Below are 16,324 nucleotides of genomic sequence, written 5' to 3'. Positions count from 1 at the left end.
TTGAAAATGAGCAGGGAAATCAGTTGTTGGAAAAAACTTGTCTTAGGTCTGGTCAGCGGCAAAAAGAGAAGGATTCTGTAGCAGCCGCCAGGGATAGTTAACATTTTCAGGGAAGCAATATCACTGGCAAGTAAATGGCTTTACTTACTTGTCATTAACAAATGAATACATTAATAATCGCTCATCTATGAACTTCTTCCATTCTGGTTTTTCATTAGCCAAATCCCTGTAGTTATCATTGGACACAATTATACCATCTGACTCAAAGGCCAGCTTCACGATGAACCTGTCGTCATAGCACACCACTCGCCTCCCCTGGACTCGCCGAGATGGCGTGAACACCAGGATTTTCTCCTTCTCTAATTTACGTAAAATTTCTTGATCTGAAAGAATAACAAGGGTAGAATTTCAGAAATAAACACATACCTAACACACATGACAACTTTCACACAATGTGACCTTTTATAATGTGAACTGGATATATGTAATCATTTAATTAGGGATTATGATTTACAGTTTATAAATGTGCATAATTTTTAACTCCTAATAACATTCTTTCTTCAGGAATTTCAATAATAAGGGATTTAAAAATAGTTAAAAAAATAAACAGCATATTATAAACATGACTGAGCAAATTCTGATTTTCATTAAATGAAGATTTTGCTTAAGAGCTGGGGCCACCAGAATGACCACGATGAACACGGTGTCTGCCACGCTCCTACAACAATGCCATTCTAGCAAAGCAGCTGTGTGGGGCTCAGGAGTGAGCAACAGAATTTTTCCTCCCAAGTTTGTTTGTGTGTTTTGTAGTTATTTTCTTCTAACCAGTGGATGTGATGGTGAGGGAGTTTGAAAAGAAGTAGTCGAGGTAGCAAAGGGAAAAATCTTCGAATGCAGAAAGTTCAGAGAAAATGGAGGCGGTGAGGTCTGAGTGGTGTTATGGATGTGGCTGCTACACCTACGAAGCATGTGGTAACAAACACCAGCACCTTGTGGGGTCGGGCTGAGCAGGAGATCAGGTCATTATGTGGAGAAAACAGCCACAGATAGACAAAGGATAGGTAGAGTGTTCTTCTTTGTCTTTGGTGGGCACACTCTTACAGCACTTTTTAACTCTACTGACTTGTTTTGTGGTTTAAAAAAAAAAGGTGCTAGAGTTCATATTTTGATTAATGATAAAAATTCTCTTTTAACCATTCTTTCTTCCTACTTTTGCTTCTCCATCCCCTATTTTTCCACCATTGTAAATTCTGGCATAGAGTGCCAGTTACCTAAAGATGTCATGATTTTTTTAAAAAAGCTCACTACTTCTCAGTGCTTATTAACTAGAGTTACTAATTTTTTTTTTCAATCCATTTCTTCAACAGCTAATTACTACATGCCTCCTCTGTGGCCTGTATCGTGCTAGGTGTCAGCGCCCACCAAGATTAAGAACGACCCTTCCTCAAAGAGACCTCAGCCTTACCGCACTGGACAAACACGTAAGCTAGGTGAGCGAGGGTTGTAATTGGCAGAGCAGAAGTACTTCAGAAGGGTGTGCAGGAAGAGGGGATGGAAGAGTGACTGTGGCTCAGCTCAACTACTAGCATACGGACTGATGACGCTCCTGACAAAGGAGGTCATTAGGATCAGAACACTGGTTCAGAAAAGCAACAGAGCATGAGTGGAAGAAATGTGGGTGTTAGAATCAGCAAATCATGGATAAATATCAGGTCCTGCCACTTTCCACATCTGGTAATCATAATCTTGTTGAGCCTGTTTCTTCCAGTCCTCAAATGTAGTTGATAGACTATGAGAAGTAACTGGGTAGCTGGTTAAAAAAGGACCTAGCACAGTGCCTGCAAGCTCTCAATAAACAGCTCTGATTAGCTCTCTATGCCTACCATTTTACCACTTATTGTGCTCTTTAATTTTGTTTAATCGATGTAATTACCGATCTCTTCTAAAAATCAGAGAAAACCAATACAAAATCAAAACCCTAGTCTTTGTTATAGGATTTGTCATATTATAATTTTGTGTGCATCCCTGATAAACATTTTGGGGTCGGGCATCATGTGTTATTTATCTTCATATCCATCAGCACCCAGGCCCTGAGGCACGTCGGTAGATGATGAATGAATGTCTATGGAACGAATAAATCAACTGCTTAAACACTCTGGAGTCTTCCAGTTTATTCATGAATAATCTATGGTACTTTACTATTTGTGAGGGTGTTGACTCATATATGATATGCCTTGATCCTCTCCAAAGTGACTGGTGGATTCAGTGTGGTGGCCTAACAGTCATCATCATCTTGCTTAATTTGCATTTCTTTAACTGCTAATGAGGGTGAGAAGACACTAGTTAGGATAACATACAAATAATCCTAACTTAAATAAATAATGGGTACAGAAAAACAAGTAAATTAACTGAATCCCTAGTTCCTAGCACAGCACTTGATACATACCTAGTGCTTATTAATATTTGTTAAATAAATGAAAGATGGGCAAAAGCACTAGCCTGAATCTATGGCACTGACAACTTTAAAATATTTCTTACCAAGTTTCTTTTTTGGTGCAGTGAAAGAGTTCTGGACTATTCAATTTACCAGGTATCATCTGGTTGAGGGTTTTAGTCAAGAGAATTATTACCCTGGGGCAATAACACCTAAAGGCCTCTGACGTTAGTTCTCGCATTTTACAAGATAAACTGCATACGGGGACAAAATAAACTGCATACGGAGACAAAATAAACTCAGCCACAGTTCACATTATGTATTATCATTTTCCCTTATTCTTGCTCTCATATTCCTTCCATGCACAAGAAGTTTTCAAGACCTTTATATGCTTAAATGCTGTTTTTTTCTTTTTTCGTTTACTTTATCTCCCCCACAATTATCAAAATACTATAAGTTTCTTGCAGAAAATTAGAACAGAAAAAGTACCAAGAAGAAGGGAGAAATAAAGACCTCATAAAGCCACAACTCAGAGGCAATTACTATTAACATTTTGGCATATTCCCTTCTAGTCAATTTCTGTGTATTTTGTTCTTTCCATTGTTGAGATATATATATATACACACCTCCTTTTATGTAAAAGAGTATTCCTCAAATCATTAAAAATTCTGCCTAAATAGTTTAATGCATATTTATCATATCAATACATCCTGATTTACTGAACCATTCTTCTAATGAATGTATACTTTGTTTCCATTTTTTTCTATTCTAAATAATAATATTGTGCTACATGTCTCTGGTCAAAAATATTCACCTGTATCTCTGTTCATTTTCTTGGGACTATTCCTAGAAGAGGAACCAGTAGATCCAAGAGTATTAACATTTTAAGATCAACTGTTTTCTTGACAGGTTGCAACAATTTTGACAGCAGTGTATGAGTAACCTCCCTCAGGGCATTGAGTATCGTCAATTTTGTAATCTACTAACTTGATGGGTGAAAAATAACAGTTGTTTAGATTTCCATTTCTTTAATTACGAATGAGGCTGCACTTTTTTCCTACTTACTTGACACTGGTTATTTTGGAAGTTGTCTATTCCCATCATTTTACCATTTATATACTGGAGAAAGCTTTGTGTTTGTTTTATCATCTGAGATCTTTATGTTAAGGACATGGATTCTTTATTTGTTGCATATTTTTCTTAGGCAACTGGTAGATTTTCATTTTTAACAAAGTTTCCCAAAATGTAGAAGCTTAAATTTTGATGTAATCGTATCTTTTTCCTTTGTAAATTTTTCTAAAATTTTTAAATTTAGAAAGGTCTCTCCCCATTCAAAGACTATTTGTAGTATTTAATGGTTTGACTTTTGACAATAATTATTCAACTATCTGGAATTTATTGTTACATGGTATATAAGATAAGGAACTAAACAAGTATACTTTTTCAAGAGTTACCCAATATTTTGGTACTACTGGTTGAATTATATATACCTCTCTGCTTTATAGTTTATACAGGCTAGGTTCTGAGTCCATGGCTTAGGACTCACCGTTACTTGCCTATTCATTCTTGTGCTAAATTAACAATGATTTAATAATTTATATATAATTATATTTATAAATTATTACATATAATTATATAATATATGTATATTTACATATATAATATTATAATATTAATAACTTATAATATTTATTATATTATTTATAATATAATATAATTATAATATTAATAATATTATAATTATAATATTAATAACTTATAAATATAAGTTTATATTTATAATATTAATATTAATTTTATAATATTAATAACTTATAAATATTTTATTGGGATCAGGCCATTTCCTTCTACTTGACTAATAGCATATCCCAGGTCTTACAAATCTTTTTCAAACTGTCATTAGAGTCTGACTGCCACCTAATCTTTTTTTTTTTTTTTTTTAGAATATTACAGGGGTACAAATGTTTTGATTACATAAATTGCTTTTGTACCATCTGAGTCAAAGCTATAAGTGTGCCCATTCCCCAGATAGTATGCATTGTACCCGTCAGGTGTGAATTCACCCATCCCTTCCCCCCCACATGCTTAATTTCTTGTGTTATTTCCATATGCGCATGTAAGTGTTGATTGATTAGTTCCAATTTAATGGTGAGTACATGTGGTGTTTGTTTTTCCATTCTTGTGGCATTTCACTTAGAAGAATGTTCTCTAGTTCCATCCAGGTTAATAAAGAGGTATTAGTTCCACCTAGTCTAATGTCATATGGCATATGAGAAAATTGGAGTTCAAAGAGGTTCATTGTGTTGCTCAGTCTTCATGGCTAGTGAACAGCAAAGGGCTCCTAGCATGTCTCTGAAGTCAGAATTTTACAAAATTTAAAGTCAAAGTTTCCATAAAAATGACAAAAAACCAAACCTGGTGTATACAGCAAGGATTACTATTTAGTTAACATAATAATATAGTTTTCAAAGTCGAAAACAACTTTCACACTCCACCCAAAAGAATGTGGTAGGCATACAGATTGAGTAAACAGAAACAGACTCCGAATTTGATAGTGCAGATATCTGCATAGGCGTTATGAGAAAGCTAAGAACAAACAGCTACCTGCAATCAGCTTACCTGTGATGAGAGCATCAGGCCGGGATTGTTCTTTCCTCCAAGCAGGAACAAAGACTGTAACATCTTTGTGGCCTCTTTCCAAAAACCAATCCACTGCTAATTTTATTCCTCGGCAGGAAAATACTTCTTTGTTTCCATGGCTGAAAGATTATTTTAGGATACTTAAAACACACAAAAAAACTAAATTCAATTTAATTTAATTCAAGTTTATAAACAGAAACGATCACATAATTACTAGAGTAATAAGCGATGTCAAATTTAAGACGGAGCTGTAGAGCTCAGAGAAACATTGTAATAACTTAGTTGAAAATCAAGATCTGTGTGGAAAAAAATAAGAAAATTGAGATGATTATTTTGTAGAGAAAAAGAAAAGTGAGTTTTCAAATGTAAAGTTGTAAAAGTTAACTAATCAGAAAGATACAAGCTCTTTTTGATCAGGATGCAGGGGGGAAAAAGAAAGGGCTTCAATCATAGCAAAAGTAATTTTAGTCAAATGTAAAGAAGTCACAGAGAAAAAAATCTGTAAAAATAGTGGGATGGAATACTTCTGAGTTTCTAAAAACTTCCTTCCCAAGAATTCTTATCCATGTATTTCAATCTAATGACTAAGTAATGCACTAAATTTATTAGGTGGCCAATGTAAAGCAACACACTACACTCTCACTGAAAGGAAAAACATGTTCACAATGCTTAATCTCATACAAGAAACACTTTCCATATCCTGCAGTGAAAAGACACCTAGTTTCTGTTCTACAATATTGTGTTGGACAAGGATTAATGATGACAAAAGGGCATTCAAAATTGGATTAGCAGTCTTAGTGCTTAAAAGAAAATGCCCAACTAAGAGTGTAGTCATTCAGTAAGTATTTATCTAGCCCTAGGCTCTGCTTGTACACTTTAACCTAATAATTCAAATACCCCCAGTTAGAATAGTTTTTATTAAAAAGTCCAAAAACAATAGATGCTGGCATGGATGCAGAGAGAAAGTAATGCTTATACACTGTTGGTGGGATTGCAAATTAGTACAACCTCTATGAAAAAACAGTATGGAGATTCCTCAAAGGAATAAAAGTAGACCTACCATTTGATCCAGCAATCCCTCTACTGGGTATTTTCCCAAAGGAAACAATGTCATTTTATCAAAAAGACACTTGCACATGAATGTTTATTGCAGCACAATTCACAATTGCAAAGATGTGGAATCAACCCAAATGCCCATCAACTCATGAGTGGATTAACAAAATATAGTATGTGTATACCATGGAATACTACTCAGCCATGGAGGATGACTTAATGCCTTTTGCAACAATATGGATGGAACTTTAGACTATTATCCTAAGTGAAGTATCTACAGAATAGAAAAACAAACATCACATCTACTATTAAATTGGAACTAACTGACGAGCACACGTGCACAGAGGGAAGTATAACTCAATGGAAATCAATCGGGGGGGGGGTGGGTAGGGAGAAGGAGAAGATGGGCAAAAACCTACCTAATGGGTACAATGAACACTATCTGGGTGATGGACACACTTAGAACCCTGACTCAAGCATTAAAAAAGCGATCCTTGTAACAAAAAACATTTGTACCCCCATAATACTTTAAAATAAAAAACAACTTATTCAAAAGTTCTTCTGCTTTGAATACTTATGTTCTTTTATATAGTTTGAGCTCTGAAGGCTCCATTTGTTATCTATAACGGAGACAGATATTTTTCTTCTTGGTACTAAGGAGGTCTGAATGAAATAATGTAGGTAAATGCTTTGTTAACTTTTAGCATAAATCAAACATTAGGCATATCAATATGCTGTTCTAGGGTCCCCTTGGGAAGCACTAAAACCATATAATGCTAATAACTTTTAGTACAAAACAGAAATAGATCAATTTGCTTTGTAGATGTTGAAGGCTGCAAATACAAACACAGAGCCTATTTATGGTTCCACAGACCTGTCCTAATGGTCCAGGGCAAGATTAGAGGTGAAATCAGATGCACTAGAAGTTTCACAAAGCGGGATAAGGAAAGGGAGAATTTGAAGTCATTTTCGAGGTAAGAAGCGCTATCTGATAGCCTGGCCAATGCCCCAGCAAAAGGCACAAAGTCATGTTAAGTTTCATGGAAAACACTGAAATTTAATCAGTCTTCTGAAAAACTGTAGAAAATGATATCTTTAGAGAGAACATATATACCATGTATTCTTAAATACAAAAACTCAACTTGCTAAAACTGTACTATATTTTTACTTTGCATTAATACTTTGAAATCCATTGTATTATGCTTGTTGAGCACTTAATTGCTTCTGTCTCTAAAGACAGGCATGCATAAGCATTTCCTTCCTGGTGATTTTATTTGGTAAAGGTAACTGTCACATCACTCACTCTAGAAGTAGAAGATTCCATCTCCTAATTAAAGAACTTTCAATTTCATAACGTGTGTAAACAGCAAACCATTTACAATCATGGGACAATGATTCTTATAGATGCTTAAACAGGATATTGTACCATGCAATTCTGATTAATAAGGGTTGTTCTCCTTATCCTCTCACTCCACAAAGCCTTATAGGGAGAAAACAGGAATGAGGCTGAAAAGTGGCACACTGTGAATGGTAAATAGAAACATATAAAGAGCCTGAGTTCCTAAGCAGATGGACCCACATCTATCTCCAATCTTGCTATCTGAGAAAAAAAGAATCCTCCATTTGTTTAAGCAATTGTAGTCACGTTTTCTGTTATTTGCAGCTGAACGCATCCTTAATTGCTATACCTGGCAACCCAGAAAACAAAAGAAAACTGGCACATCTCTATTAACATCAGGAAAAAGAATATATTTTAAGGAAAAATCATTATTAGGGATAACAAAGTTATTACATAATAGTAAAAAGGGAACAATTCATAGGAAGCTATAGTGATTTTAAACTCAGTCTCCATATTAGTTATGCAAAAGATCACATGATTACTAGAAGAAATAAACAAATCTACAACCACACTAATTGACAGAAGAAGTAGAAAACATTTAATAAAATAGATGATTTGAACAATCAATAACAAGCTTGATCTAATGGACATATTACAAATCCTACACAAAATTAAAGGGAAAAATATTCTCAAAACCACATGGAAACTTTGTAAAATTGGCTATATACTAGGCCATAGAACAGATTTCAACAGATATTAGAAATCTGAACCATACACACAATATTCTTTGACCACAATCTATTATTACATTGCTGATATAAGGCTCTTGTTCAAAATTTAGTGTTGCTACACAAGCAAAATCAATTTGAATTTAAAAAAGATCCAATTTGTAACAGCAACAAAAACTAAATCTTTTTAAAAAGACATGCAATAGCTTTATAGAGAAAATTAAAATTGAAAACATGTATTAAAGAGAAGACCTAAGTAAAAGGAAAAATATACCATTTTTAATGGATAGTAAGACTCAATTTATAAAGATGGCAATTGTTCTCTAATTAATCCATAAGTGCAATGCAATTAATCTGTAAGTGCATTGCAATTCCAATCAAATTCCTCAAAGCCTTTTTCATGGAACTTGGGAAGCTGATCCTAAAATTAATATGGAAAAACAAAAAGGCAAGAATAAAGTGACATTACAAGTCAATGAGGAAAAGATGGACTATATTCAACAAATGGTGCTAGGGCAATTGGTTATTTTTATGAAAAAAATAAAATTGCATTTTTATCTCATACTATATACAAAAAATAAATTGTAGATAGAAGATTTAAATATGAAAAGAAAAATTTTAAAACTTTTAGGAGAAATTATAGGAGACATTTACATCAGGATAGGGAAATACTTAAGACATGGAACTATATGTTATCAAGGCACAGATTGATATATTTGAGCACATAAAAGGTTTTTATGCAAAAAGACTTCATGACAAAAATAATGTCATAGACTAGGAGAAGATATTTGCAAAATATAAAACCAATCGAGAAGTTAGGAAAGTACTCTTATATATCAAAAAGGGTAGCCAGTTTTTTTTAAGGCAAAAGATATGAACAATCAATTCACAGAAGAGGAAACTCAAATGACCAATGAACATATGAAAAGATGCTCAATAGTAGAGAAATGCAAATTAAAGCCAAAATGAGACACTACTTCACACTCATCAGATTGGTAAAAATAAAGTCTGCAAACACCAGATGTTGCCAAGAATATGTGAAAGTAGGAACTCATACATTATAGGTGGGAGTGTAAATTGGTATAACTATTTGGGAGAGCAATTTGGCAATACTTTATAAAGTTGAAGGCGTGCTTTCTCTAAAACATAGTAATTCTGCATCTAGGTACAGTAAAACCCCATAGGAACTTGAAATTATTTAATGCAAGTAACAATTGGCTTTCATCCTCTCCCCAGCTTTAGATCACACAGCGGGTCAGGCTAATGATCTTCTCTTTTACATGGGGAGGGAAAGGCATGTGCGGGGGGAGTCCTTGAATCACCAGGACTTTTCCAGCCAATCCATCCATAACCAGGCCAAAAAATGAATGCTAACTAGGAAATCCCTAGAATGGTTGCTGTTGTCTTGGTTGTTCCTGTCAGCCAGCAAGACTCAGAATCATCCCTAGTAATATTTAAACCTCAGCAGGCAACTACCAGGTGGCTCCACACTGCAGATGGGACTTGAACAGACTAGGAGAGGTTTTAGGAGAGTAAACTTAATCTAACCTTACTGAGGCACATGTGACTCATCATATGTGCTAGACAGAATGTACGGGGGTAACTGCAGGAGGCACTGACAAAGAATTATAAAATCAGAGTTAGCCTGATAAGAAATTGTGAAAAACAGGACACCAGATAAGTGCAACATAGCCACTAATGCAAATGAACAGTTGACTATTTACTAAAAAAGGACCGTATCTTTAATTCCATATAAATAGAGAATACATTCACCATAGCTTTGTAGCCACTTATTATCTGCATGTATTCAGGGTTTTCTTTTTTTTTTGCTCAGTAGTAAAAGGCTAATTCTATATTCATGGATTAGCATGTTCCTCTGGGTCTTAATTTCTTTTTTATCTCAACAATTTGGCAATAAGGATGAATCGTATACCCTGAATGAGTCCTTTTGCTCAGTGAATTTGTTGGAGGATTTGTGATCACCTTTGATGAGGTAACAGACCCTGAATGTTTGCTAAAAAGTCTCTCCTCCAACTACTTTGGCTCAGTGGGATTGGGTTCTCAGGGAAAATTCCAACCCTCATTACAAATTTTGAGTTACTATTGAGCAAAATGGGTAACATGGGCTTGAAGGTCCCATCTGATTTGCCCCTGACTTCAATGGTAGAAAAATATGAGAAGCCCAGAATGTTGTCAGTAGGTCTCTTTCTTAAAAATAAAGGCTACTTCACTCTATTACATTTGGAACAGGTATACTTATAAAAAATCCTGCTTTGCAATGGTCAAAGGAAGGTTCATTTAAAGTAGACAGATAGATATATTTACAGAGATTCTTGAAAAACTCCACTCGCAATAAAAGGATCCTTGGTATCCTCAGAAAATAAAAGAATGAAGGAAAATAAAAGAATGAAGGAGCTGGATGGCCACAAGAGATGAATTAAGAAACTGGAGGAAAAGATTAAGTAACTGAAAGCTCCTTTCTCTTTCTCCAGGTTCTTGACCCTTCTCTGTTGTTGCTCCTGCTGTTTCTACTTCGCATTACCCTTCTTTGCCTCAGTCTGGGACCTAGAAGAGTGGGGCAATGACTTTTTGGATGGATGGATGGTTCCTAATGGCTACAGGATCTGGGGATAACTTTCCCTTGGAAAGGGGAGAATTGCTAGCCTTATTAGAATATTCTACTATGGATTCCATCTCCAAAACTTCCCTGAACTGAACAGGAAAAACACAGTTAAGGAAGCAGGAATGATAAAGAGGAAGGAACAAAGAATCTGCGAATTTGGATAAAAAGATCGTCCTAGAATTAAGGCACTAGGTTGGCAAGTGGCTGCCTTGGTAACTTCGGTAAGAGCGGAAACAAAAGGAGTCAGGATAATAAACAGCAAAATGAGACTAAAACTACAGCGCCATACAAACCAACTTATTTTTCATCTCAATGTGAAGAAAATCAGCTCTACCCCTTTGGTGCTCCAGTGACTCAAATGCCTTTTATTGTAAGTGATCCAGAATGGCCGGGCACATCCGAGATGCAAAGAGTGCATATGCCCTTTTCCCCCAGCTGATCTTACTCACCTTAAGAGTTATTTTCCAGTGTTCCAAAAAGATCTGGAAAAATTTGCCAAGGTGTTCTGCAGCATGTTTCCAGTCTACTGTCCTGTGTGCGAGGACATATGCAGGCTGCTGCATGAAATGCTGCCTCTGGCTGACTTTGCTTGACTAGAACAGGTATGACAGGGGCAAATTAGAAATAGCCCCCCTCGTAAGGGCATGCCAGGAAGCTGACTACCTCCTCACACAACTCAGCCTTCTCCTCGTGCCTTGGGAACTCACTGTGTGCACTGCTGATGGCGGGTGCAATCTTTCCACAGCGGGTAACCTGGCGGAAGCTGCAATGCTGCTGCTGGATGCGCGCCCTGTTGATTTTTACCAGTGGTTTGCTGAGGCGTTTTCTAAATTAACGAGGACAGATTTAGGGGCAGATCAGAATAGACCCTTAGTCCTTTTCACTTTTATGGTAGCCTTATTATTGGGAATTCAAGCATGAGTAAGAGAAAAGGTATTTGGATGGTAAGGACAGACAAGTTTCTCAGGGATTGGCAAAAGCAACCCAGTTTGGGAAAAAAAAAATTGGAGAAAGATAAAGAAGACAAAGAAACTTAAGATGGCAGTGTTACCTGCCCAGTTAGAATTATTTACAAAGGGAGCAAATCCCTTCCTGGGACTACCAGCAGATAAGAGAAGACCCCGAATGAAAAGCCATTCAGGCCACTGCTGCAAGAAGCCAGGACACTGAAAAGGGGATGCTGGGAGAGACTGAGGAAGATGCAAGGGATGCAACCCACCTACAAAGCTTGACTGCCCCCTCCAGACACTCTTCCCCTCAGGAAATCAGACAGGAAATAACTGGCAAATGGTGCAAACTAATGAGCAAAATTGTCATAATGGAAAAAGCCTCAGCACTGGGAATGGGAGAACCTCATATGTTTGCAGGGCTTCTTGCTTTAATCTTTTCCTGTCCTGTCGTGTGGAGATGAAAGCCATGAATTCTGCAATTTCTTTCTGGTTTTATTCTGACCTAGAAAAACAAATTGTGGGTTTCTCTTGACAATCTTCTACTTTTTCTTTCTCCTCTGAGAGTCCTGAGCAAATAGAGTCCTCTGTTAGAGGAGCACACCTCTCTCTTCTTTCTTAATGCTGTTAATCTGTTGGGAAGGTGCCTGCTGTGTAAACAAAGGGCTACCATATTCTGTACTCTAACTAGAGTATTTTTGAAGCTTCTGGGAGACAAGGCACCTGTCGTGGTAACGATGTGCTCATTTATACTGATAGTAAGTATATGCTGGGGGTCTTCCATGCTATGGGCTAAATTTGGAAGAATAAGAGGCTTTCTAATCACGGCAAATAAAATATTACATGGGAAACGAATTGCTGATTTATTAGAGTCATTGAAATTTCCCCAAAAAGTTTCTACAATTTTTTTCAGAGCTTATACCAGACAATAAGATGAAATTAATTTGCAGACCAAGCTGTGAAAAGGACTACACTAAGGTTTGGACTGGGTTAACTGAAGTCCCATTACTTCCATCCAGGGATACCTGCTCACAGTTTCACACAAATACAACTCCCTATGAACCAGAAAATTGGAAACCAAGGGGAGCTAAAAGGAACGCAAATTATCTTGATACACATATTCTTCATAAGACTTTCACTACCATAACTTTTCATTATTCTGTAAGTCCACTCTGTCTCACAGCTCTATCAAGATTATCTTTAATTTACTCATATTTATTACAGTCATATATCTGAAAAGCATATAAATTCTACTTTTCTGTCCTCAACAGAAGGGCATTTCCATAAGAGGTCAAAATAATATGATGCTTACTATATCCTATAATACCATATATAATTGCCCCTGGAGAATTAAACTACACTTGCTTAATTAATGCCATTAAACTAGCCACTTATGATTGTAAATAGACTATTAAGGTATATTTTGTAACACAGAGAAAAGCTCAGAGGATCACATATTTTAATCTGATTTGCCCCAATCTGGGACCTAGAAGAGGGGATGATGGGCCAACCATTCCATCTGCCATATCTAAAAAACATAATTTCACATATTACATTTTCTTCAGGTGTAGATAGCGATACCATTACTCAGGTTAACAACAGAACAGGAAGGGTTATTTTAGAAATATAACTGTTATCTTCTAGTGACAGACATGAGGAGTAATTGAAAAACATGGAGAAATCTACAAAGGGAATGAAGGCATCCATTAAAGGAGACTGGCTCTTTTTAATACTATATATGGCACTGAAGGAAAAAAAACAAAGGAGTCTCTTTTTAGCTATCTTTTTATTTCCTCAAATTTGATTTTACTATAGTTTGCATATTATATAATGCTTGTAAAGCACCTTGGAAATTATAGGTGATTTTTCTTCTTCATTTTCTAAAATTTGTATAATAAGTATATTATTTATATGATCAAAAAAAAGCTATCCTTAAAAAGCCTTTCACAACGGATTAAAATCTAATTATAAAAATTGTACTTAGAATGGCACAGTTTAAAACTCCAAATAGAGATGGCGTTTCAAGAGTAGGCTGATATTGAAAATAACATAGCCTCTGGAATTAGACATGAGTTTCAGTCTTTCTTTACCACTTTTCTGTGTGACCTTGAGCAAGTTCTTATTCTGAACCTCCATTTCTCATGTTTAAAATGGGGATAACCTACCTCATAGGATTGTGAGAACTGAACAAGGTAATATATATAAAAAACCTAGCAAAGCTCCTGACACGTAGAAGATTCAATAAATATTAGTTCCTTTACTTATGTTATGTCTCCTTAGTTCTCATGTTTAGGAAATAGAAAAAAAGCTTGCTTGGGAGAATGTAAATGGAACCAGTAAAGTAAATCTTTATTTAATAGCTTTAGTTTCATCATAAATAGTAAACTGACTTTTAGAACAATATGTTTGGTATGCAGAGATCACTAACAGGTTTTAGTTTTAAAAAGAAACCAAAAGAAGATCAAGGTTATCAGGGGACTCAAAAAGCCGACCAACTGCTTTTTTATAATCCTCTACATATCATCTTTTATTTAAATAAATAATTTGACCTGTAAGTTTGCTATATTCTAAGATGTACCTGTATATGATACCCTCCATTGGAGGATTAAAGTATGATGATAAGACTTTTACGACTTTAATGGGGCATTATACTAAGCCACTTATCACAATCAGGACATAAGTAAGGAGAATTTGTCAGTCAAGTGCCTAGAATGAAAAATATAAAAGTATCTTTTTAAACGAGAAAACCATATTTGAATCTTTAGTACAAAATACTAATAGCTTAATTATATTAGAGAAAGTCAGGATATACTGGATGTTAATCACAGAATAGTAATATAATAATATTAATAAATATTTATTGAATACTAAATTATTGATATAAAGTCTAGGTGTTCTTCAAATATTTAGTGGACTACATTTTTATTCTTTTTCCTCAATTTTTAGGGCTGACAAAACATAAACCATCTTGGACATATGAAAATAGATTTTAATTTTAAAGAACTCTTTCAAAAAATAGCTTTAAGACCTTCTTCACTAATGCAATTTTCAATATTTAATGATTGTTAAAAAGAAATTCTCTTATATCTATCCTATGTTCCTTAAGCAGGGAGAACTATAGCTGGCTATCATCTTAAATATGAAAATATGGAAGTAAGAGGACATTACACTTTCTATCATGGTAGCCCAATTAAATTACATATTGCACTGGAGAACCTATAATTAATTTCATGTTGCTGACCATGGGCATCTAGAGATTTTTCTTTTGTATTGAAGGCTCATAACTATTTTTTAATGCATGCCTATTTTGTTGTTCTTATAACTACTCAACTTTATTGTCTGTGATCTCTTTTCCAGTTTCACCAAAATCACTCTGAAGCTAAACCTCATTCTCAGGATGCTAAACATTAAACATACCACCAGAAAACTAAACTCATGCTCCCTTGTTATACATCATTAAATCAGTATTTACCAAGTTGTATTCCAAACAGAAACTCCATGGCATGGCACAGAGCAGATTCTGGGGAATAGGGAACACAATTTTTAAGTGAGAAATAGCTGTGCATACACTCCCCAAATCAAACAGAACTCTGCTTTTGTTTGTTTTAAATATTGGGCTTTCATGCAAGATTTGCAGGATTGTACTCCTTGAAAGGAAAATAAAAGTCTGAAAAAGCACCAATTTAGGACAACAAAAATATTAATCACCAAAATTACTATAGAAGTCTTATATGAAATAATTACTACCCTCCACTTGGTTATGAACATAATAGCAGTATAATCATGAGAGGTAGCTTTGAGAATTGGAAAGGGATAAGGAAAAAGGAAAGGAGAAAGATTTCCTTTACCTTATAAGGTTTATAATTTGAGGTGAAATTAATAATAGGAAGCACATCTAGATAATCTAGATCCAAGTGGGTCATTAGTCTGAAGATGATGAAGATATATTTAGTAGATGTAAAAAGGTCTTATTAACAAAAGCAGAAAACATGGACTCAAATTATTTTTCTTCTTTTTTACCCATTTCTTATAAATGGTAACAATAGTTAGGTGAAGAACTGCGATTAACTTTATTTATATACAACAGGATTACCGAGGTTGCTGTTTCTCAGGTTAGCACACCTGAGATAATAAGAAAGTTTATTGCCCACTGGTCTATTAGAATATACAATATTGATGACAACTGGAATTATGTACTTAGAGTTATAAAGAGATGTAACACAATATAAGTAATATTTGTTTGTCTTTGACAGACTCCACACTAATATAATTAAACAACAACAAACTCTGATTCCTTGATTCTTTATGTCGTCTTGTAAGGATTTTCTTTAAAAACAATAGAGAAATGTGGCATTCACTGCCAACTAATCTGTAAGCAATACCTGCAGCACTCACCTAGAGGGAATGTAAGCTATCCTTTAATTAATATTACTTCTAGTAATATTGGGGCTTATGAAACATTCCACTGAGAGGCTGTCTAATAGAAATATAATGTGAACCGCATATATAGTTTTAAGTTATCTAGCACAGCACATTAAAAAAATTAAAAAGCAGCTGACG

The 16,324-nt window shown here is 35.1% G+C and overlaps 1 protein-coding gene across 2 annotated transcripts in view; it reads right to left on the bottom strand.

The window, feature by feature from the left end:
* The window catches only part of ZC3H12C (zinc finger CCCH-type containing 12C), a 73,520-nt gene that overhangs the window by 5,151 nt on the left and 52,045 nt on the right, over window positions 1–16,324 (bottom strand). For both annotated transcript variants that reach the window (XM_012659174.1, XM_012659173.1), the window contains exons 3-4: window positions 5,054–5,193; window positions 149–383 (exon numbers count right to left, since the gene is read on the bottom strand). In XM_012659174.1, coding sequence (XP_012514628.1) covers window positions 149–383; window positions 5,054–5,193 — 375 coding nt within the window. The remainder of the gene's footprint in view (window positions 1–148; window positions 384–5,053; window positions 5,194–16,324) is intronic.

The sequence above is a fragment of the Propithecus coquereli genome, unplaced genomic scaffold (assembly GCF_000956105.1).
Source record: "Propithecus coquereli isolate 6110/MARCELLA unplaced genomic scaffold, Pcoq_1.0 Scaffold6, whole genome shotgun sequence".
Lineage (NCBI taxonomy): Eukaryota > Metazoa > Chordata > Mammalia > Primates > Indriidae > Propithecus > Propithecus coquereli.
The sequence above is the reverse complement of the archived record's forward strand: the minus strand, read 5'-3'. Positions and strand labels throughout refer to the sequence as shown.